This window comes from Peromyscus eremicus, chromosome 1 (assembly GCF_949786415.1).
Source record: "Peromyscus eremicus chromosome 1, PerEre_H2_v1, whole genome shotgun sequence".
NCBI classification, from domain to species: Eukaryota; Metazoa; Chordata; class Mammalia; order Rodentia; family Cricetidae; genus Peromyscus; species Peromyscus eremicus.
In genome coordinates this window covers 22,326,696-22,352,077 of record NC_081416.1, presented here as the reverse complement: position 1 = coordinate 22,352,077, position 25,382 = coordinate 22,326,696, and the positions used below count along the sequence as shown (strand labels likewise).

The following is a 25,382-nucleotide window of genomic DNA, read 5'->3' as shown; positions in this document are numbered from 1 at the left end:
TTAACTCCAAATGAAGCAAAGACCTCAACATAAAACCAGTTACACTGAAACTGATAGAAGAGAAAGTGGAAAATAGCTTTGAACTCATTGGCACAGGAGAAGACTTCATGATCAGAACACCATTAACACAGGCACTGAGTTCTACTATTAATAAATGGGACCTCACGAAACTGCAAAGCTTCTGTAAGGCAAAGGACATTTAGATGACATGGTAGCCTACAGAATATCAAAAGATTTTTACCAACTCCACATCCAGTCCAGGACTAATATCCAAAATATATAAAATACTCAAGAAACTAGATATAAAAAGACACAAATAATCCAATTAAAAATGGAGTACAGATCTAAACAGAGAATTCTCAATAGAGGAATTTCAAATGGCTGAGAAACACTTAAAGAAAGACATCAACATCGTTGGTCATCAGAAAAATGCAAATCAAAACTACTTTGGAATTCCATCTTATACCTCTCTGTTGTAGAATATTTGTTTAACTAGGCAAAGATGTTTTACATTTGTTTATGCTGCATTTGTTTAACTATGTAAAAATGTGTCGTATTTACATTAATTTAATAAAATTAACCTGGACTCAGAGAGGTGGGGTTAGCAGCTAGTTTTCAGGAAGTAGTAGGGAGGAGTGCAGAATGTTTTTTGTTGTTGTTTTAGTTGGGGTGGTGTGGAAGGAGAGAGGCTTCTGGGGACACCAGTAAAGAGAGAAAGTCAGTTTCTTCTCTAACTTTCTGAGCTAACAAGTTTCACCCTAGACTTTGAATCTTGAGTTTTATTAGAATGATAGACATTTAGTTAAAGCTACCTTTAATGGCAGCAACAGAGCTATTGTCTGGGGGAACAGAATTCCCCCCAACCCATGGCCTGAGTGGCCCAGCTGCTAGTAGTTTAAAGCACAGCTACTCTGATGAAGGTAAAATAGCACTTCTCAGAATGACTAAGATCAATAACACAAGCAACAGCTCATGCTGGTGAGGATATGGAGCAAGAGGAAGATTCAACCCTTGCTGCTGGGCATGCAAAGTTGTACAGCCATTATTGTTGAGTAATATTAGTTTAAGATGTGTTACATTCATTTATGCTGTGGAATATTTGTTTAATGATGCAAAGATGTATTGCATTCTTTCAGTTTGCATTTGTTTAACTCTGTGAAGCTGTTACTTTACCTGTCTAAAACACCTGATTGGTCTAATAAAGAGCTGAATGGCCAATAGCTAGGCAGGAGAAGGGATATGTGGGGCTGGCATGCAGAGAGAATAAACAGAAGGTGAAATCTAGGCTAGGGAAGAAGAAGTGAGAGGGAGGAGTGAGGAGAGGAGCAGAGAAAGACACCAGGGGCCAGCTACAGAGTAAGAAGGAAAGAAAGATATGTAGAATAAAAGTGAAAAGCCCAAAGACAAAACATAATTAAAGAGTAATGGGATAATTTAAATTAGAAAAGCTGACTAGAAATAAGCCAAGCTAAGGCTGGGCATTCTTAAATTAGAATAAGTCTTCCTGTGATTATTTGGGAGCTGGGTGACAGGCCCCCTAAGAGTTAAAATATATATATATATATATATTATGGAAACCAGTGTGGCAGTTCCTCAGAAAGATAGGAATCAATCTACTTCAAGGTCCAGCTGTATATACCACTTGTGCTGGATAGTTTTATGTCAATTTGACATATGCTAAAATCAAATGAGAAGAGTGAATCTTGATGAAGAAAATGCTTCCATAAGATCTGGCCATGGGCAAGCCTGTAGGCATTCTCAATTAATAGTAGATGGCAGAGGGCCCAGACCATTGTGATTGGTGTTATTTATAAGCTGGAGGCCCTGAATTCTGTAATAAAGCAGGCTAAGCATGGTAGAGGAAGTGAGCCAGTAATTAATACCTCTTTAGCCTATAAAGTGGAAGTATAGGCCAAATAAAACCTTTTTCTCCCCAACTTCCTTTGGTCATGATGTTTCATCACAGCATTAGTAATCCTAAGACACCGCTCCTGAACACATATGCAATGGACTCTACACTACCACAGAGACACTTACTCAAGTATGTTCATTGACACTCTATTCATAATAGCCAGAAGTTAAAAAACAGCTTAGATGTCCCTCAACAGAGGAATTGATAAAGAAAATGTGCTACATTTACACAATGGAGTATTATTCAGATGTTAAAAACAAAATGATATCAAGAAATTTGGAAGCAAATGAATGGAAGTAGAAAAAGTAATTCTGAGTGAGGTAACCCAGACCCAGAAAGATGGTCTCTATTCACTCTAAGTACATATTGTCCATTAAGTAAATGATAACCAAACTATAACCCATAGACCCAGAGAGATTAGGTATAAAGAAAGGTACTAGTGGGACACACATGAATCTGGGAAGGAGAAATAGAATAGATTTCATGGGTGGACTGGGGATGGGGGGACTCCAACAGAAGGATCAGGTGGGAAAGGAGAGGGACTGCAGGGAGAGACAGATAGAATTGAGAGGCATTTGTGTTGTAATATAGAAACCTAATCAGTAGAAACTTCCTAAAATATATGAAGGTGAAGCTTCCAGTACCAGTACTGAGTTACATCCAATTGAGTTTTTGGCCAAAGGGGTCCCATGAAAATCTCTAAACAACTCAGGCTGTTGCCAAGAAAATAGGTTGCTCTCCGCAAACTGACAGCAAGACCCCACTGATGAAGACAACACCCACACAACTCATGGAGAGGTTGATGCCTACATATAACCTTCACCCCTCTGTTCTATTGTCTTTGGTACAAGAAGGTACTCTGCAGGCTACCAAAGGAGAAATGTATATACCAACTCAGCTACAACACCTTTGATCTACAAGGCTGTCCTTCCTGAAAAATATGCTAGGGCAATGGTAACATAAATCTTAAGGGAGTAACTAACCAATATTTGATTTGATTTAAGGCCCACTCCACAAGATGGAACCTTGTAGATGTAAGTTTCTGTCCCACCCAGCCCTACAGCCATTCAGTCTCAAATAAACACACAGAAGCTTATATTAATTATAAACTATTTGGCCTATTGTTCAGGCTTATAACTAACTAGCTCTTATGCTTAAATTACCCCATAATTCTTGTCCATGTTTAGCCATGTGGCTTGGTACCTTTTCTCAGTTTAACATTCTCATCTTATTTCCTCTGTATCCAGCTGGAGACTCTGTCTCTGCCTTTCTTCTTCCCAGAATTCTCCTAGCCTGGTCACTCTATGTTTTATTAAACCAATAGGAGTGACAAATCTTTACAGTGTACAAGAGCATTATCCCACAGCAGAACCTGTATCTGACACTGCTTTTGTGACCAAGAACCAGAAAAAATACAGCCCAGAGACCTATGATAAAACCAAATACTATTGGTCTTTAAAAATAAAAAAGTAAAAAATAAAAATAAAAAAGTAAAAAATAAATAAATAAATAAATAAATAAATAAATAAATAAATAAATAAAAATAAAAACAACTCCTAATGATATTCTACTATACTCATAGATCAGTGTCTTATTCAGCAATCATCAGAAAAGCTTCCTCCTGTACCAAATAGAAAAAACACAGAGACCCACAACCAGACATGGAGAGAGAGAGAGAGAGACCTAGGAACACTAAGTTCTACATGGGATATCTCCATCCAATCTTTCCCCCTCAGAGCTCAAAATTTGATCTTAACACAGCAATCTCATCATCAAGGAAGTCATGCTTCCGATTATTCAAAACTTAGACCCTTGGGAGATACTGCATAAGTTCACACAGATCCTCATGTCACTGAAGCCATGGAAATAAATTTCTATTACCTGTTGAGAAAGGCATGAAGTAGTCACTTTTCTTAAAGTTTCCATTCTTATCTAGAAAGTGTCCAGGGTCAAATACCTCTGGGTTGGGGAATTCCTTGCTGTCATGCAGGACTGACGACAGTGATGTTACTATGGTTGTTCCCTGCAAACAACAAACACAGAGACACAGGTACAAAGAAATCATTGACCTAAATGCATAAGGGAAATAACCTACTTCACCTTCCAATCCCTAGACAGGGTTAAGTGAAAAGAAGAGCAGGAACATTTCAGCACACAGCATGTAAGGAGCAGGAAGGAGTCCGAGACCCATTTACAGTGATGTAGTTACCATGCCTCCAGTGACATCTGAAGTCAGTACTTGGATGTTTGGTGCTAATTATTTCAAGTCTGTTCTTGATTTCCTCAGATTTGGACATGTGTGTCCCACCATCTGCTGCTCTCACATGGTTCATCATCTGGTTTTCACAGGTCACATGGATTATGATTGCAACTGAAGTGCAGTATTATATGTTTGTGGAACAGGAAATCACTCATGAAAGTATACAAACAAAAATCTAAAGAGTCTGATATGATAGTTTTCTATCATTTGCATGTGATTCGTGGTAGATGTAGATATTACATGTCATATAAAGAAGAGTCTACTCTCATATATAGAATCTGTGTATGTAAACACATACACACTCACGTACACACCCAACAAAAGCAAAAAGGAGACTATTTGTGGGGTGAAGGGTACTAATGAAATGGGACAGGAAAGAGGAGAGATATTAAATATGTCATGATAGTCATGTTCTCTATGTAACAGCTAAATAAAAATTGTTCTGAACATGTATGTAAATAGTTTGTGCTGGTGCTTCCAAGTTTTCTTCAGTTAATACACATACTGACCCCTATCACTCTCAAATTTCTCTCCTTTTTTAACTTTTATTGATTCTTTGAGGATTTCACATCATGCAGTCTGACCCTACTTTTCTCTGTGTCCCCTTACATCTGTCCTCTGCCCTTTCAACCTCCCCTCAAATCAAAACCAAATTTAAAAGAAAAAAACAAAACAAAAAAGAATCTTGTCATGGAAGCTGTAGTGTGGCCCATTGAGTCAACATTTTGCTCTTTAGTCCATTTCATTCATCTTTACTTGCAAGTGTTCATTGCCATGAGTCACTGGTCTGGCTAAGGGCCTCTGGTTTCTGCTATATCACTGACAATGGGCTCTTACTGGGGCTCCTCTTGGATATCCTGTTGTTCTGTGTCATGGAGATCCTGCTGTTTTGGATCTGTAGGTTTGTACCCTTCACATGCTCTAACAGTTTGTAGATTTGATGGATATTGGGGTGCATCAACTCATAGCCTTGGTTCTGGGCCTGGGTAGTAGCTGGGTTGGTCAGCCCACTAGCTTTTCCTCATCATCACTACCTGGGCCAGGTAAGCTCTCCATCACTGCCTAGGCTAGTTCACCAAATTCAGCCTACAGCAAGGAGCAGGGCCAGTTCTACTTTCAGACCCTCAGATCTGGGTCCCCCACATTTAAATCACCAGTGCCAGCTCTACTGTTTTGCCCAGGCAAGGTGCAGGGCCTTCTCTCCTGATTGTTGTGCTGAAATGTGGTGATATTTTATTTGTATGTTAATAAATAAAGTTTGCCTGGAGATCAGGGGACATAGATACCCAGCCATAAACAAAAAGTTAGGTAATGGTAGCACATGCCCTTAATCTGATCAATGGCAGGCAGAGTCTCTGTGCATTCAAGAACTTATCAAGAACATTCAAGAATTAATCCCAGTACCAACCATAAAGACCTGGAGGTCTGTACAGACAGGCAGTGACAAGGAAGTGAGGTGGCTGGGCTAAGAGCCAATGAGAAGGCAGAACAGCAAGGCAATAAAGGCACAGGTTAGAAAGGAAGAAGCTGGTTCACTTGGGAAGCTACAGCGGTGGTGTGGTGAGTGAGCTAAGGTCAGCTGGCGGCTCTCACTATTTCTCTGATCTCTACGGCCTTCACCCCTGTATTTGGCTCTGTGTTTCTTATTTAATAAGACTGTTTAGAATTTTGTCTACAGCTAGTTCTCTCATTCTTGTGACCCTGGGGCTAGCTCTCTGACCTGCCACAGATAGCAAGGGGCAGAGCAGGGAGGGCACCTTTCCCTCACCCATGTCACCATATGGTAGACCAGGGGAGTGGAGTCAGCTCGGTTGCTCTCATGCCCTCAGGGCTGGATCTCCTGTATCCCTGACAACAGGAAGCAGAGCCAGCTCTCTAGTGTGCTGCAGCCAGTGAGGGTCAAGGCTAGCTCTCCCACTCTTGCAACCCTGGGCCCAGCTCTCTCACCTGCCACAGGTGGTAATGGGGGAGGGCAGACCAAGAGATGGTGAGGTCAGCTCTCCTGCTCTCATGCCCTCAAGGTCGGCTCACCTGCATCCCCCAACCACAGGATCAGCTCTAGTGTGCTGCCCCTAGTGTGCACAGGTGAGGTACACACTTGCGGTGAGGGGTGGGACCACTCTTCCTGAGTGCAAGGGTTAGATCTCCCCTGAGGGATAGGGCCAGCTTATCTCCTGCTGTATCCAGCAAGGGACAAGGCCCACCATCCCAGAGGCAGTCAAGGGTGGGGCCTGCTCAGAACAACATGGTTCCAGTGACCCTCATGCTGACACAGGCCATGGACATCATCACCACAGACCCCAGGTGCCTGGCATGTGCTCAACAAAGCTTTCATGAGATCGTATCCTGTATTTTCATATCAACTGAACTAAACGTGTTCTGGTAAAGAAGTTACTCACCAGATTTCTAAGAGAGTAGAGTCAACCATAAAGTCGTGATTATTTCTGTATCAGGCAGTTCCAGTATGGGAAGGAATACTATTTCAGTTCTCAAGATCCAAAGTGAACAGTCACATCATGAGCCATCAGCCAAGAGATACAGGATTATGAGCTTTAAGCAGATGCAATACTTGCCTCAAGCAAGACTGTAATCATGGCAAGGGGCTCTAGGACACAGGTCATTCCTGTTTCATTCTTCAGTCTATTGACCATTTAGCTATAAGGACTTAAACTAAATGTTGTTATACTGTGCATAGACCCCAATAATAAGAATCATAAATCATATTTCAGGAATATCTTTTGGCACATCTTAATCTAATTAAAACATTTTTCAAATTTTTTAAAGACATCAGAATTGACAGGAAAAAATTGATAAGAAATGAAATAAGTATTTGCATTAGATTAGTTGGACCTATTAATTCAGTCATCTCTCTCATAATATTTATGCCAACTTCATCTGTTCTCTGGGAAAGTTTCATGAATCCATACCCTAATTGACTGATATCTGTCTCTGCACTCTTCTAGTTTCTTATTGCTCTCATGTTCCTAATGTCCTGATTTGTTTTTACAAACTTTCAATTTTAGTGAGCATAGAAATAAAAAATCTGATTAATGCTATCTGGAATTCATAAGTCAGTTCAATCATAACATAAACTGAAATAAAAGACAAGAATATAAAAAATATAGATAAAAAATATTAGCCAGGAAACATCTTGAAATTCCACCACAAAAATTTATAGATAAACCATTACCTGTAATTATTAGAATTATACATAAGTTTGGGCTAAAATAAAAAAGATCACCCATGATTGAATCAATTGTTTGTATTAACCAGGTCAAAAGAAAAGTGGAAGTTCTAGAAAATGATCATCAGAAAACATGGATTACTCAGTAAATTTCTAAAGAAAATATTTACAAGCTACATTATGGGGGAATGAAGAAAGCATAAACTAACATATGACATAGCAGCTTTTTGATGAGTTAAAGCATTCAGGATATAAATTCTTTCCAATTATTTGGAGATTTTTTTCTCTCAATAAAAATTTCAAAAGTGTCTTCAGGAAAATTTAACAGTAAGTTGGAAAATACACACAGAAGTATGTATGCAAAAGATTTGTCAAAACAAAATTTGGAAGATGGAGCAGCTGTGGAAGCATCATTATCATGTCCCTGCCTACTGTGGAGTTGCCCTGGAAATCATGGAGCAGCATAAGAACCTGCAGCACTGTGTGACTTAGAGAACTGAAATCACACTGTGAACCTGGGGGCATCAAGAGGTCAGAGGTGCAGCAGAGAAGAGACAATCTTACCTTGGGGATAAGGTAGTTCCTGAACTTAATGTCACAGGTCACTGCATGGGGAATGCTGTTAGGGAGAAGATCAATGAATCTCTGGACTTCATGAATCATGGCATCTGTATAGGGCATCTGGCTCCTGTCCTGCATGCAGGGGCTGCGGTGTCTGCCAACCACATGATCAATCTCTTCCTGGACTTTAGCTGGTTATAAACACGAGAAATGATGGAACAGCAGGAAAGTAGCATGTCTGTCACAATAAGTCAGGGCCACACAGTGCACAACCAAGGTGCCCAGCATTAAGAGTATAAACGTTGAAAGAACCCCTGATGAGTACATTTAGATATATAGAATGCAAAAATATGGATTCACACCATCCTCATACTACATAGCTGCTACTTTGGGTGCATAAGTATGCACATGTGTGTTCACGTGTGTGTCGACAAATACACAGATGCATGTTCACATGAGTACACTGCATGTGGAGGCAGAATGAAAATGTCAGATATTCTTCAGGAGCCATTCTGTTTGCCTCCTCACAGGGTCTCAGGGTCTGCAGATGACCATTTAGGGTAGACCCTCTGCCTGGTGTGCCCCTTAGTTCTGCAGTCTCCATCACTCCAGTGCAAGATTATAGGCATGTTCCACCACAATAAGCATTTTTACATGGATTCAGGGAAAAGTGATGTGTTTGTCACAATAATGCAGTACTACATGTACATGAAGAAAGCGCCTATGCTGCATTGTAAATGTACATTTCTTGTAAAGAAATAAACTTATATAAACATAATTTTTATTATATATACTTATAGCTCTATCAAATGGAATAGATATCACGCTTCATTATCATATACTAATTATTTACAGCCATAATATCAAATAATATGTAAGATAATTAAACATTTCAAACAATAAAATACAGTACAATTAACCAGATATTACTGTGATTAATAAAAGACATCATAAACAGTTGTTAAATGTGTGCATGTACAATTTTAAATGATAATCCAGTTATGTTCCCATTATCTAACAGTGGTCAGGGTTAATGTCAACAATACTTGTGAAATATATTCATATTTTAAATAAATGCTTCTTACATACTCAAATATATACAATATCTATTGAGTTATTGATATCAGAAATGAAAATATAAGTTATACCTACATCTTGTATACAAATGTATAACTACAAATAGATAATAAAATATGCACCTACACAACATAAGTACACCCATACACACACACACACACACACACACACACACAAATATACACACAAATATAGTGAACCTGTCACTTCCCTAACCGTTGATCTTGAGTTATAATATTTAAACCAATATTCATTGTTGGAATAATTATATTTATATATATACTCTGTATTACAAAAATTACAGTAGTTTTTGTTATTGATATACTTTGTGACTGAAGCATGCCTCTTCTTTTTAGCTTGTAATCGACCCTTTATGAGTTAGCATTATTTATAATTATTAAAGTGATGCTTCCACTCCAGGAATAAAAGCTCAGTTAGTGGGGGAGCCAGACCATACATTTCTCCTCATTTGCTGTTCATGCCTGCAGCATCCATGGGGTAAATACATAATTGAGAGCTTTCTAAATCTGATCCCCAAAAACCAATCTGAAACTCTCACCATCTTTCATGGGCTGTGTAGATTTCTAGAGCCCATGACTTCCAAGGACGTTGTGTTAGATAACAGGACGGAAAACACCCCCCAGCGTTTCATAAAGAAAGCAAAAGTAGAGTGTGAAATTTATGGGGTGTGTGAGGGTTTATTCCTTCATTTTATCAACACCTAAGACACCACAAGCTTCTCTTGAGAATTATGGTGCTGTCTCAGTGTGAATCAGGGATCTCCCTGAAGGATTTTTCCTTCTGTTAGACCTGGTGTTTGGAAATTTCATGACTCTTTGCCTTACAGTGATGATTTTATTTTATTCCCTCCAATGGATATTTGGAAAGGATTGCCTATGAAGATGGTAAAATACAGAGATCTTTACACTGCATCATTGTCTGGAGGTAGATCCAGTTGCCAATATTCATGAAATACGATGGAGAAAGGATCTCTCAGACTCTCCATGGACTCAGCATACCCAGTTGTCCTCTTTCATCCTACATTATTCTTCCCCTGCCATCGTCTAAATGTTCCTGTGCATATGGCTTCTTGTACTCAGTTTATTTTGAGAATAATTCAGTGTTTTCTTTGTTGGAAACTGTCACCTGCAGGATGTAGGAACTATAGCTAGACAAGCCTCTGGTTTCTATCTGGCTCATATTTAGACTCCTTTAATCCAAAAGGGCCCCTTATGTAGAATGGGGAGGGGTTGTTTTTCTTATTTCACAGCAAATCTTCAGCCATATCTGTTATACCATTCTCTTCCAGGCTCCTTTTCCCTCACTCCTCATTACTATTTTGTTTCTGGAATTTGGTGAATGCTTCTTACTTGTTTACTGTTGTCTATTTTCCTACTCTAAATACATTGATTCTCTTTCATTTCAGTGCGCATTGGACACAGGATATAAGTTGTATTTCACATATGGTAATTAACTGGTTCAATTTAAAGATAAATTTCTAAAATAATGTTATTTGTAAAATAAAATATTTGGGGCACATTTTAAAAAATTGTTCAACACGCCGGGTGGTGGTGGCACACGCCTTTAATTCCAGCACTCAGGAGGCAGAGCTAGGCAGATCTCTGTGAGTTCGAGGGCAGCCTGGTCTACTGAGCGAGATCCAGGAAAGGCACAAAGCTACACAGTGAAATCCTGTCTCGGAAAAAAAAAAAAGAAAAAGAAAAAAGAAAATAGATTTTCCTTCTCACATAATACATCCTGATTAGAGTCTTCCCTCCCTCTGCTCCTCCCAGCTTCCCCTGCACCTCCTCCCCCATAGGACTACTTCTTATGCTTCAGTGAAGCGAGTTTTCGCCAAATCATATTTATTAGAAAGAAGAAAGTCAACTGCAAGAATTTGCCTGCTTTAAAGCCAAATGTTGGTGAATAAAGGAAAAGAAACAACACGCTAAAATGTGCCAGTGGTGCTTTCCCCAGATGACATCCAAGGAAACTCGGACAAAGAACCAGGTTTGATGGTGTTTCCTAAAGATAGGGTCTTTTCATTTCTCTCACCCTCCTCCCTACAAGTTGAGGAACAGAAAATTCAATACTGAGGTGTTGAATAGCAACACTCAGGACACTGGCAGCATCTTCCCATCACCTTACAGGACCACTGTGGGTCACCACCTGAGTCCTCACCTGTGACGTGTGGATGCTTCAGCAGGAGCAGGAAAGCATACCTCAGCGTTGTGCTTGTTGACTCTATCCCAGCACCAAACAGATCAGTCACAATCACTATCAGATTTTCAATTGTGTACTTCAACTGCTGACTGCAGCTTTCCTAAGAGTGGTGTTACAAAATTATCTGATAATTTGTTACCGACACATCCAACTACAACAAATCTACAAAATTGCAAAATTTCATACTGTTGATAACACAGAAGGTGGACTGTACACTAGTAATGACAACCAATGTGGCATTTCAGAGCCTGTGATGTAGATAGTCAAAATCCACTCATTTGCAAGCACTGGAAGATGCAGTAGTGGTAAGATGGCAATAATACTTCTCAAAGAATTCTAATGAGTCACTTCTATTTGTACCAATGTTCAAATAAGAAAGCAAATCCTAAGATTCAAGTGGAACTGTGGAGAAATACCTAAACCCTACAAACATGAAAACCTACTGCAGACTACAGCATGAAATTAGCGTGACATTAATACACAGATCAAGACCCAAAGAGCTTTGAGGTCCAGATGTGCACAGACTCACATGTGGGCAAAACTGCCTTACACATGAAATAAAAACTTAAAAATGGAAAATAAAAGATCTTGTAGCTATGAGACTGTATAATGTCTGTTGAGAACTGAAGCTATTTTTCACAAAGGTAAATATGAAATTACAGTTTAATCAGAAACACCAGTATTGGGATATGCACACAGAAAATGAAAACATGCCATAAAGAAATGCATGCACACATGTTGATAGATAAATAGCTCAAAAGAGTCCAATGGAGAAACAATGCAAAGACACATGAATGATGAATGAGTGCATTGTGGTTCTCATGCTTGTAAATGAAGTTTGCTGTAACAGAAATAAAACAGGAAGAAACTGAACTGAGAGGAACATCCAAGATTTTATAAAGGTGAAAGAAGAAAGAAAGCAAAGCCTCATATACTCTGTCAGAGATAGAAAGGAACGTCTATATAGAAAAATTCACAGTGACAGTTACTAATAAAAATGGAGGAAGGGGAGTGATGGTTCAGTGGCTGTGGTTTGTATTGTAGAGCGCTGGAGGATTTTGAAACTAGAGAGTTGGAAGTTAACAGTATTTGTGGATACATTAAATACCATCACAGTGCGCACAAAATGAGTGACTAACATTACATGTGAGATTTTCCTCTGTTTCTGCAAATGGCATGTATCCTTACAATTACTGATGGATTAAATGCAATCTCTGTACAAAGCACTACCAGCCTCTTTGAAGGAACTGACAAGCTTATCCCACAACTCATATTGGAATTTAAAATATCCAGAATGGTCAAGCAGTCTAGAAAAAGAAAACAGCAAAGTAGAGGGATTCACAAAAATCCTGGATTTTAAATATTACTAAAATGTTTTATTAATGAATAACTTGGTACATTAAACCACAACAAGGACAAAAATGATGAATTGAGCAAAACTGATTCCCACAATCAAACCTGCATATTTATTGTTAATTGATTTTTGGTAAGAGTGCCAAGGAAATTGCATAGGGAAATGTATTTTTCTAATTGCACAATGATGACACAGTTAAACCTCACAGGATATACAATGGTTACCAATCTCCAACCCCACTGTGGCATATTTACCTGAAATTATACTCAATTAAAATTTATTCTTCTATTCATATACTCTTTCCCATTCCACACCTCTCTCTACATCATTCAGGCCTTTTAAATTTCCCATAGCATCTACAATTGCAAATATATTCAGATCAATCATGTATAGGATGTGCAAGTAATCCATACACTAGATGATGATGCCAATGTTCATGTTTAAGACAGAACAGTTTATTATTTGTGATCAGGTTGAAATTTGTTTCATGTTATTTGCCTTTTGTGTTGTCTTTCTACTCTGCTAGATTGTTTTAGCTTTTCTTTTTGGTTTTTAATTTAAAGAACAAGGCCAATGTGCACTTATTAACAAATTCACTTTATTTCTTCTAGGCATACTCATACACATAATAGATATTAAGTTGCTTTTCAAATGATATTGGGCTGCTCTTTAGGAATCACTGGTAAATAAGTATTCAATGAACTATAATCTTATAGAACTTATCCAGTAAGTGTATAAATGTATATTAACATGTAATTGTCATACATATATATATATGTGCACATACAAGTGCATACATGTATATATACCCCTAAGTGTATAAATATATGTTAACACTTTACCTGCCTTCTTTTAATTAGGTAATAATCAATGAAGTCCCGTGGATTTGTAACATCCAATGATTCTCCATGTTCTTTTATTTTCTTCGAAAAGTAACTTTTCATATAAGAATAATTTTCAAAAAATGTGTTATGACTTCCTGGACAATAATCAAGCAGAGCAGGAAAAGTATTGCAAACCTACAAAAAATGCAAAAATTTACTAAATGAATACACTGTAATGATCAAATGAAGACACATTTATAGCACACAGCAAGCCTCATTTGCATTTATAGCTTAGATATAAATGTTCTCCTTGAGGAGCTGGTTTATTTGCATGTATAACAACTCTCTATTCTCATAGAGAGATGTGAAGGAGAAATCTCTGCCTAAATGGTCAAAGACCACAGTAAATTTTCCACATTCATGAATCTTTTTAGTGTAAAGCATGTTCATGTCAGGTCATTCATTGATGGTTCATATAAATTCTTTCCTACAGGTTTGAAATAGCACGTGATGCAAATTACTCACACTCACACTGACAGTAGAAGTTAAGATTTACAGTAGAAATCTAGTGCTTGAAGATTTTATTCCTACCAACTAGCTTTTCACACCGAAAGAGTATGTAGAAGTGGGTGGAGCTCAAAAATGCCTTGAAATCATTGGCCATCATAGCCCGTAGGGAATGTGTGTGTGTGTGTGTGTGTGTGTGTGTGTGTGTGTGTGTGTGTGTGTGTGTAGGATATGCAAGTGATCCATACACTTTCTTCCAGGCATACTCACATACAATAAATATTAAATTTATAAAACAAAATTATATATACATATATATCACAGTAATTCCTTGTGCAATGGACAGGAGATGCCAATGCAGCACTGGAAAACTCTGTGGGGCTGTTTAAAGTCCAAGCACCATTAAACCATTCATCTCGTCATTTCTACCTGTCACCATGTCAACTAGGATCCCAGCTGATGCATCAAACCACTGAAACTACTCAGTGTTCCCTGGCAAGTTTCATTGCCACAAATATTCTTCCTCTTCTAAGAGAATAGTTTATCTGAACTAAGATATCCCTGCATAGTAATATGATGAGGATGTACATAATTATGGAAAAGAGGCCAATAAATTTACATAGTAGAAGAATGACCTATGAGTGACTGACCAACCATTCACTGTAGAAGTGAATACAGTACTCTATAAAAAGAGCTCTTTGGAATTCAATGGTAAAATCAATGTATAGGAAGCTATCAGGTTTGAGCCATCCTAACATTTTCCCTTCTGTCTTTCTACTTGTATAGCAAATGGTTTAGACCTCCCTTCCAGATAATGTTTCCATATTAGGTTAGTTTGAACTGTGGTGTCTGGTCATCTCACTGCTTGGTCCATATTGAATTTGACCTGTGAAAAGAAAGTCCATAAATATGTTCTCAGGAGGAAAGGCTCTTGGCTTCACCTGTAACCAGGGAGAGCCCAGAATCTTGGTGTTCTCATCCAGTTTTTCCATCAAGTTAAGAAATTCCTGATCTTTATAATCAAAACGATTCTGGAAAACAATGGAGCAGATGACATTGCAGGGAGCACAGCCCAGGATGAAGGTGGGATCACAGAGTGAGCCTGGAGAGTTGGGAACAATTGTAAAATGCCATTAAAATATACAAAGACACTCTGCCCTTGTTAACAGGTAAGTTACTTTCAAAGTTTTAAGCAGTGTCTTAATTATTAATATTCTTTTGTTTGTTTGTTTGTTTGTTTTGTTTTTCGAGACAGGGTTTCTCTGTGTAGCTTGCGCCTTTCCTGGATCTTGCTCCGTAGACCAGGCTGGCCTCGAACTCACAGCGATCTGCCTGGCTCTGCCTCCTGAGTGCTGGGATTAAAGGCGTGCGCCGCCGCCGCCGCCGCCGCCGCCGCCGCTGCCACCACCACCCGGCTGTGAATTATTAATATTCTTAACAGCCAATACTCACCTGGTGAAGAATCAGCAACCACCTTAACCTTAATCTTGACTTGGCCTTCATTATCAGTGGTTAAGTAATGGCAGATCATGTCTACTGTATTGAATTATAAACATTAACCTCAGGTGGATGCTATTTTGTGAAAAAGACTTTAATAAACATAATGTTCTAATGATCAGACCTGAGTTAATTTTGTCTTTATACCATATAGAACAGAGAAGGAAACTGAATAGTGGAGATCTGGAATTTTGCTTTTTAATAAATAATTGTAAGCATCATGCACCATTCCAATAAAGTGTAAATAAATGGCAATATTATAGTTACATACAAGAATAAGGATGAATAATTTGAAAAGTAGGATATATCATTGTTGTGTGAACGAAAAAGTAATATCAACAACTGTAAATATAACATGATATGCCTACATAACTAAATGATGTGACAGCCTTTATTTTTTTACTTTTTCATCCATTTTATTGTCAGATAGCCAGAGTTTATTACATAAAACTTTCAAAATAATGAGATATTTCAAGAATAGTTTACAAGTCAGCTCTGGTTGCACAAATACTTGACACAGGAAACTGTCTTACAAATACATACGTTTTCTTACAAGAATACTTTAATTTAAAAAAAAGCCTCTATATGTCTTAAAGCAAATTTGATTCAGTTTCTTTTTCCAATCCTGCCATCATTCTGGATTCTCTTTTATAATATGTCTATAACATCCACAAAGCAAATTACACCATATGGCTGCTTCTCATTCAGCCACTACTAAGATTCACAATGCTAAAGGGCTTTAGGCTTCCTTTTCTGATCTTCCCTGAAAGGAAAAGAATTCTCTTATTCAGGCTTGAAGGGGTAATTTTTAAAACATTCCTTCAAAATTTGGATGAGATTAACCACCATTCTGAGTGACTGATCTTTTAGGGTCTCACTCAGGCTAGACCAGTTGATAGTTTAAACCTGCAATGTCAAGTCAATAGTTCATACACCATGAAGGGAGCCCTGAAAGCAAGGATGAAATACAAGGATTAGGAAAGCTCAAACAATGGATAGTTATTAGAGAACACTCTCAAATTCAAGGTCTTTCCCAAGCTGGGTGTAGAAGTAGTTGTATAAAATACTGAAGAACTGAAAAAGGATAATTATTTAGGCCAGTGGCATCTCATCTCCAAAATGCCAGTGGATACAGAATCTTACGTAGACTCAATCTGGCTGAACTCAATACATGACATTCTTTTTATGCTGTGGCTTAAATATATGCTAGTATATAGCCACTTGCCCAGAGCAAGTGATGCTCTATGCCAGGGTAAGAGAATACTGACCATATTTGCCTGGAAACAGGACCTACCAGAGAAGACCTGTGACTTTCAGGCTTTCCTTCCATTGTTTCTGAAAAGTGTGTGCACTTGGCAAAGCATATTGTCCTTACTTTTCAGGTAGCATGAATTAACATCAAGGAATTAGAGTGGCATTCTAAAGTTCTTGGGGGCTTGGGAATAATATCCAACACCCTTCTGAAGATTCCCATCCAGCTCTAGTCCAAGTTTAAAAGCACTTGGGGACTAAGGACACTTTAACCCCAGAACTCCTGAACTGGAAGTAGGTGGATCTCTGAGTCTGAGGCCAGCCTAGTCTACAGAGTGAGTTCCAGGACAACCAGAGCATTTAAAACTCAAGCAGATAAGACTTCTCATTACAAGAACTTACTAGGTAAGTAGAATACAATGTATTATCAAAGGAACAGTCATCAATTTTCTAACACAGAAAAGAACAAATATGAAAATAATGTGCAAAACTAAGACATGTAGGAAAATACTAGAGAGTCAATGAAAACATTTCTCATTTAGTTAAATGAATCATTGGATAAATTTCAATATATGTAAAATTTTGAATATTGGTGTTGAAACATGGTTTAATAAAAGATATGAATCCAAACACTAAGTGTTTTGTAACAAGAAAAACTGAAAACTTGTGAAATCATGCTATAAAAAGAGATACAATAATTGATGAAAATTCTATTACACTCAGCTAAGAAATGAAGACCATACATCACATCACTGTTATGAAAGACTGTGAACATGGACCCTAGGATACACAAGTTAAGCAATGGAGAGCAATGTTGCTCAAACAAATGAACATCAATATCATGTAGTTTAGGTTCCTTAAGGGTATACTCGGTGACATTATCACCATTATCATTGACAATTATTGTCTGGTTAGATGATATGCAATAGGGAAACTACACTTGCGCTAAAGAGAAGGAATAGCTTCATAATGCAATGGAAAATTAGTAGGAGACCTATACTCATGACATCTCATTGCAAATAAAAGAAAGCTTTGAATGAAATAAGAACCATGTGACTTAACACAGTCATACTAGACCAGTGGTTCTCAATCTTCCTAATGCTATGACCTTTTAATACAGCTCTTCATGTCGTGGTGACTCCCAAATATAACATTATTTTTGTTGCTAATTCATAACTGTAATTTTGCTACTGCTAAGAATCATATTATAAATATCTGTTTCCCAATGGTTGACTTCCAAAGGGGTCACAACCCCAGGTTGAGAACTGCTGTACCAGACAAAGATGTAAAGGTCAGATTATTAACCTGCACTTACCATTGGTTTTCCTCAGTTCCTCCACAAGGTACTGTGCTTCCTCTTGAACACGGTCCTCAATGGTCCTTTTTCCCATGCCCAAATTTCGCAGGGTCATGAGGGAAAAGCGTCTCATGTCTTTCCACATATTTCCATTGCTAAAAACAATTCCTGAACAAAAGGGAAAAGAAAATAGAGAGTAGATCCCAGAGACAGAAGAGGGAGCTGGCTGGTGGCAGCCATAGAGTCCCAACAAGTGTCTGAGGAGCAAGTATGGATTATATTGTCCATCCCCTGGCTCACTATGGATACGGCCTAGCATACACATAAGCACATGCACACTTACCAAGGCCATTAAGAAGTTTATCCACAGCTGGGAGCCTTCCTCTTCCAGAAAACTCCTCTCCATGATCAATTAGTGCTTCTTTCACTGCCTCATAGCCATGCAACACCACAGTGGGCTGTGTGCCAAAATACAGAGTAAAGACAGGGCCGTAGGCTTTTGAGAACTAGAAACAAGAAAGAAAAGGCAAAAATTAGCAATAATAATAATAATAATAATAATAATAATAATAATGATGTCACCTCATTCTCCATATAGTCGACCTCATTGAGGCTGACATTATTATTATATTTTAATGTTTTTATTCAGGCAAACTCAGTAGCAAATGTTTTTGATATCTATCATTATGGTGATTTCACTTATGTATTTTCTACAGTGGCCCTGGAAAACACCCAGTCAGTTGATCCACAGATGACTATGAAATCAATTACACTAAGACATTTGCCAGATCTCTTTGTCTCATTTCACAAATAAAAATGAAGTAGAAAAATTCTCCATTAATTTTTCTGGAACTTATTTCAAATGAATAAAAACTCAAAATTGGCACTCTGCTTATTCATTATTGGATGCTTGAGCAATTTATAATCACTTCATGCTCATTACAATATCATATCGAGATCAATAGTTGGATGGCATCTGTAGGATCAGCTGTGAAACTCCTCCTGTGGAAAACTAGTGAGCCCTGTGATAAAGAATAGAAATATATCTGAGGTCACCACAAATTATTACATTCAGTTTCCATCTAATGTGAAAAAAAAAAAAATTAGAGTGGGCCCATAGAATCTGAACTAGAGCATCCAACATCTGTAGAATAAACAGATTTGTATCATGTAGTGTTCCTTGCCACAGCATAGGTTTGTATAAACTGAAAATAGATTTTGGGAACTCCTACATATATTAGTCACACATTATATGTATTTCATTTTCTGTGTGAGCCCATGCCCATAAGCATTTATTTCAATCAGACACCAGTTAGTTCTTCAGAATCTAGCATCAATGGTTTATACCAATAACAATAAGTGTCTAAAATTCTGACTTATCAATGAACTATTTCTCAATCTTGACCTTCATCCAAAAATAATGAAAAACAGTTTTAAAAAAATATATGAAGAAGCATAAGAACTTCTAGGAGTTCATGATTTGTATTATAAATTGCAATGACTTAGATGTTCATCTACCTGAAACATATTCCTCATTACTGAATTCTTGACCAGGACAAGAGACAAAAAGCAGAAGAAACATAAAACTTTAAATAAGTTTTGACTATATGATCATTTTTAACAATATTGTCTCCAGTATTTCATTGAAAATATTAGATTTATCTCCCTTTTTAAAGTACTAGAAGAGCATAAAGCATACTTACATTGGTAAAGGATTGCTGGATGTTCTTCACATCTATCTGGAGGAAATTGCCAATAATTGGGAGAGGCGTGGGGCCAGGAGGGAGCTTCCCTCTCCCAGAGCTCTGTCTCCAGAGTGAAAGGAGAAGCAGACAGGAGAGACTGAGCACCAAGACCACAACTGGATCCATGGAGACCCTTCTTACTGACACGGGTGTGATCAGACTGCACAGAACTTTTATCATGCAGCTGCAGAATCAACATGTACTTTGTGGCTTCATTGACTCATCAGCTACACAATGTTTAATCTCTCACCCAAGTAAACTTTGATCTAGTGATAAGACAACCCCAGTTCCTCTTTAATCTCATCCTTTTGTCAAGTTTGCTCATGAGAATATTGGGCTTAATTCTATTAAGTGGTGACTGAATACTCTTTGTTTTTTGTAAGACAAATTGCTAAATGATCTTATTAATAAAACCCTGGAGTCAGATATTGGGGTGAAAAACTGAGAGATCAGAGGAATAGGACAAGCCATAGACAACCTCAACTCACCAACACCTCAGTCTCCAAAGAGTGTTACTTCCTGTACACCCACGCCTATATGCCTTTCTGTTCTGCCATCTCATTTCCTCTCTCCACCCAGCTATATCACTTCTTCTTTCTGCCTAGCTCTGTCACTTCCTATCTGTCTGTACAGACCTCCAGACTTTTATGGTTAACTAGTGTTAGAAATAAGGCATGTGCCACCACACCTGTCTCTGTTCCCCAGTATGGCCTTGAACTCACAGAGATCCAGATGGATCTCTGACTCCCAAGTGGGATGGAGTATCCTTTGGGTATATGCCAAAGAGTGGTATAGCTGGGTCTTGAGATAAATCAATTCCCAGTTTTCTAAGGAACTGCCATATTGATCTCCATAGTATCTGTCCAAGTTTGTACTAACACCAGGAGCATTATTTGTAATAACCAGAACCTGGAAACACCCTAGATGCCCCTCAACTAAGAATGTATTAAGAAAATGTGGTACATATACACAATGGAGTACTACCCAGGAGTAAAAAAAATGACTTTGACTTCCTCCTTTCCTATTTGTATCCCACTGATCTCCTTAAGCTGTCTGATTGCTCTAGCTAAAACTTCAAGTACTATATTGATTAAATATAGGGAGAGTAGACAGCCTTGTCTTGTCCCTGATTTTAGTAAAATTGCTTTAAATTTCTCTCCATTTAATTTGTGTTGCCTATGGGATTTCTGTAAATTCCCTTTATCATGTTGAGGTATGTGTCTTGTATCCTGAAAATCTGAAAAACTTTTATTATAAAAGGGTGTTGGATTTTGTCAAAGTCTTTCTCAGCATCTAATGGGATGATAGTGTGTTTCTTTCAGTTTGTTTATATGGTGTATTACACTTACTGATATTTGTAAATCAAACCATTCCTGAATATCTTACTTGTTTATGATGGATGATAATTTTTTTTTATTCTTGGATTCTGTTTGCAAGTATGTTATGGAGTATTTTTGCATCTATGTTCCCCTCCCTCATCTCCTCCCAGTTCTCCCCTGCTTCCCATTTACCCTCTCCCCTTCCACTCTTCCTCCATCTTAATTCAGAAAGGGGCAGACCTCCCATGAGCTTGAACAAAGCATGGCACATCAAGTTGAGGGAGGACTGAGCTCCTCCCCCTGAATAAAGGTTAGGCAAGGTAATCAAGCATGGGGAACAGGTTCCCAAAAGCCAGCTAAGGGCCAGGGACAGGTCCTGATCCCATTGCTAGGAGCCTTACAAACAGACCAAGATACACAACTGTCACTCATATGCAGAGGGCCTAGGTTGGTCCCAATTAAGACATGGAACCTCCTGAAACTGAGTTGTTCAGTTTCCATGAGTTTGTAGGCTTTCTATAGATTGTGTTGTTGTTGAACTTTAACTTTAACCCACAGAGATATGATAAGATACAAGGTGGTATTTTAACTTTTTTGTATCTGTTGAGATTTGTTTTATGACCAAGTATGTAGTCAGTTTTAGAGAAGGTTCCATGAAGTACTGAGAAGAAGGTGTATATTCTTTTGTGTTTCGGTAAAATGTTCTGTAGATGCCTATTAAGTCAATTTGAGTCATAACATCTGTTAGTTCCCTTATTTCTCTGTTAAGTTTCTTTCTGGTAGACCTGTCCATTGATGAGAGTGGGATGTAAAAGTTTCCCAGTATTAATGTATGTGGTTTGATGTGTGATTTAAGCTTTAGTAATGTTTCTTTTATGATTGTGGGTACCTTTAACTTTGAAGTATAGATGTTCACAATTGAGACTTCATCTTGATGGATTTTTCCTGTAATGAATATGAAATGTCCTTCTCCACCTCTTTTTATTAATTTTAGTTTGAAATCTATTTTGTTAGATATTAAGATAGCTACATCAACTTGTTTCTTAGGTCCATTTGATTGGAAAATATTTTTCCAACCCGTTACTCTTCACTAATGCCTGTCCTTGAAGTTGAGGTGTGTTTCTTGTATGCAGAAGTAAAATAGATCCTGTTTTCATATCCATTCTGTTAGCCAGTATATTTTATACGCAAATTAAGGCCAGTAATATTAAGGGATTGTGGTAATATTTTGTTTGTACTCTAACAAATAAAGCTTGCCTGAAGATCAGAAGGCAGAGCTAGACAGTAGAGGCCCTGGCAGTGTTGGCATACACCTTTAATCCCAGCAGTAGTGAGGTAGAGATAGGAATATAAGGTGGGTGGAGACAGAATCTCAGCCCATTCAGTCTGAGGATTCATAGAGACAGGATCTCACCCCCTTTCAGGCTGAGAATTTGATAGAGGTAAGAAGTGGGTGTGGCTTGCTCCTTTCTCTCTCTCTCTCTCTCTCTCTCTCTCTCTCTCTCTCTCTCTCTCTCTCTCTCATATTTCAGCATTTACCCTGATATATGGCTCCAGGTTTTTATTATTAAGACCAATTAGAATTCACGATACCAGGGATATCAATGACCAGTGGTTGTTTATTCCTGTTATTATGTTTTGTTTCGGTGGTGGTGGTGATGGTGGTAGTGGTGGTGGCGGCGGCGGCGGCGGCAGCGGCGGCGGCGGTGGCGGCCGTGGCGGTGGTGTGTGTGTTTCACTGCTTTGGAATTTGCTGGTATGAGATTATCTATTGCCTGTGTTTTTATGGATGTAGCTAGCTTCCTTAGGTTGGAGTTTTCCTTCTAGTACTTTCTATTGGGCTGGATTGGTGCATTTCCTTGATGTTATGTGTTAGGAATTTATTGAATTTAACATTTTCTTTGACCGATGAATCTATTTCCTCTATCATATCTTCAATGCCTGAGATTCTGTCTTCCATCTCTTGCATTCTGCTGGAGATGTTTGCATCTGTAGTTCCTGTTCACTTACCCAGATTTTCCATTTTCCAGAATTCCCACAGTTTGTGCTTTCTTTATTGCCTCTATTTGAATTTTCAAGTCTTGAACTGTTCCCTTCACGTGTTTGATTGTTTTTTCTTGGCTTTCTTGGCTTTCTTTAAGGGATTTATTGATTTCTTCCTATTTCTTCTTTCTTTTCCTCTGTTTCTTTAAGGAAATTTTTCATTTCTTCTATAAGGGCTTCTATTATCTTCATAAAGTTGGGGGTTTTTTTCTGCTTCATCTGCATTGGGATGTTCAGGTCTTGTTGTCATAGGACCACTGGGTTCTGGTGGTACCATATTGCCCTTTATGTTGTTCAGTGTATCCTTATACTGGCATTTACTTATCTGTTCTTCCAACTGGCATACTCAGCAGAGAAACTTCCAACTTCCTACTCAGCTGAGAAAAACAACGACATCATGAGGTTTGCAGGCCAATGGATGGAACTAGAAAAAAATCATCCTGAGTGAGGTAACCCAGACTCAGAAAGACAAACACGGTATGTACTCACTCATAAGTGGATACTAGATATAAAGCAAAGGATAACCAGACTGCAACTCACAACTCTGGGGAGGCTACCTAGTAAAGAAGACCCTAAGAAAGTCACAGGGATTGCCCAATGACAGAGAAATGGATGAGATCTACATGAGCAAAGTGGACGTGGGGGGGGGGGGGGTAAATGAAGGGCAAGGTTCAGGGAAAAGAGCACTTAGGGGAGCAGGAGGTCCCAGCTGGATCAGGAACAGAGTGGGAGAACAAGGAAAGAAATACCACGATAAATGAAGACCCCATGGGAATAGGAAGAAGCAAAGTGCTAGAGAGGTCCCCAGAAATCCACAAAGATACCTCCACAATAGACTACTGGCAATGGTTGAGAGAAAGCCGAGCTGACCTACTCTGGTGATCGGATGGCCAAACACCCTAATTGTCATGACAGAACTCTCATCCAGTGACTGATGGAAGCAGATGCAGAGATCCACGGCCAAGCCCCAGGTGGAGCTCCAGGAGTCCAATTGGCAAGAGAGAGGAGGGATTATATGAGCCAGAAATATTGAGACCATGATTGGAAAAAGCACAGGGACAAGTAGCCAAACTAGTAGAAACACATGAACTGTGAACCAATACCTGAGGAGCCCCCATGGAACTGGATCAGGCCTTCTGGATAAGTGAGACAGTTGATTAGCTTGAACTATTTAGGAGGCCCCCAGGCAGTGAGACCAGGACCTGTCCTTGGTGCATGAGCTGGCTTTTTGGAACCTAGGGCCTATGCAGAGACATTTTGCTCAGCCTTGGTGTAGGGAGGAGGGGACTGGACCTGCCTCAACTGAATCTACCAGGCTGAGCTGAATTCCCAGGGGAGACCTTGCCTTGGAGGAGGTGGGAATGGGGCATGGATTGGGGGGGAAAGACTGGGAGGTGGGAGGAGGAAGGACATGGGAATCTGTGGCTGATATGTAAATTTAAATTAATTATAAAATAAAATAAAAACAAAAAACATTTAGCTACTGAAGTTCTAGAGTCATGTATATCTTGTGACCCTCACCACCTCCCATCTTGCCTGCTCTCTGACCCACTCATTCTCCTCCCCCATTCCCCACATCTTCTTGTGCAACACACATTCATATGCTGATATTAGTATTAAGGTAGCTTCATCATTTCATATTTTCCCATGTGACTGATCGTACCTGACACATTAGACTATTTGTTCACCCTCTAATGTTTCTCAAGAAGCTACTAGACAACTTCCTTACTTTTCAAAGTTAATACAACCAAAATGTGTATTTTCCTTCTGGTTCTCATAGCTAGTCACCCTCCTCAAGTTAGGTGTGGTCCTATTGCTAGATAGAGCCTAGCAATGTAAGGTTAATTTTCTGTGCTACTTCCATGTCTAACTTTAAAAATATTTCCTACTTTCTGTAGCTTTCTCTCCTTCAATAATCACATGAAAGAAAGAACCATGGGTAATACTGAAAGTTTCTAGCACAAAACTGGTCAGCCCAGGTCCTGGAAAGGCTGGCATCATAACTATTTCATTTCTTTCTTACTGTTCTCCTGTGAGCAGAGTAACCTTCAATATGCTTTTGACTTCATGACTATTAATAAAAAGCCTATTTATAATAACATTTTATCTTCCCAATCTGTTAATTATAGAAATAGATATACATCATTGGTTTTTCCCAATGCTTCCACTAGATAAAGGGCTTCAGTTCAATCTTCAATAATTTTCTTCCCCATCCCCATAAACCATAAGACCATTAGTGAAAAATACTATGTTTGCTTCCATATTTCTCCATTGCTAAAAATGATGCCTGTTGGGACAAACACAAAACAAAATACTGTCATGAATTCT

General features: G+C 38.5%; 1 protein-coding gene across 8 annotated transcripts in view; it reads right to left on the bottom strand.

Annotated features, from left to right (window-relative positions):
- The window catches only part of LOC131896067 (cytochrome P450 2C29-like), a 60,353-nt gene that overhangs the window by 1,552 nt on the left and 33,419 nt on the right, over positions 1-25,382 (bottom strand). Inside the window, exons 2-9 of one of the 8 annotated variants that reach the window (XM_059246673.1) lie at positions 19,651-19,808; positions 18,291-18,453; positions 17,966-18,115; positions 14,844-15,004; positions 13,414-13,590; positions 11,176-11,317; positions 7,921-8,108; positions 3,794-3,935 (exon numbers count right to left, since the gene is read on the bottom strand). In XM_059246673.1, coding sequence (XP_059102656.1) covers positions 3,794-3,935; positions 7,921-8,108; positions 11,176-11,317; positions 13,414-13,590; positions 14,844-15,004; positions 17,966-18,115; positions 18,291-18,453; positions 19,651-19,808 — 1,281 coding nt within the window. Of the gene's footprint in view, positions 1-3,793; positions 3,936-7,920; positions 8,109-11,175; positions 11,318-13,408; positions 13,591-14,838; positions 15,005-17,965; positions 18,116-18,290; positions 18,454-19,650; positions 19,819-25,382 lie in introns of those variants that run through there. The other 7 variants (XM_059246663.1, XM_059246648.1, XM_059246678.1 and 4 more) reach the window with 7 other exon arrangements.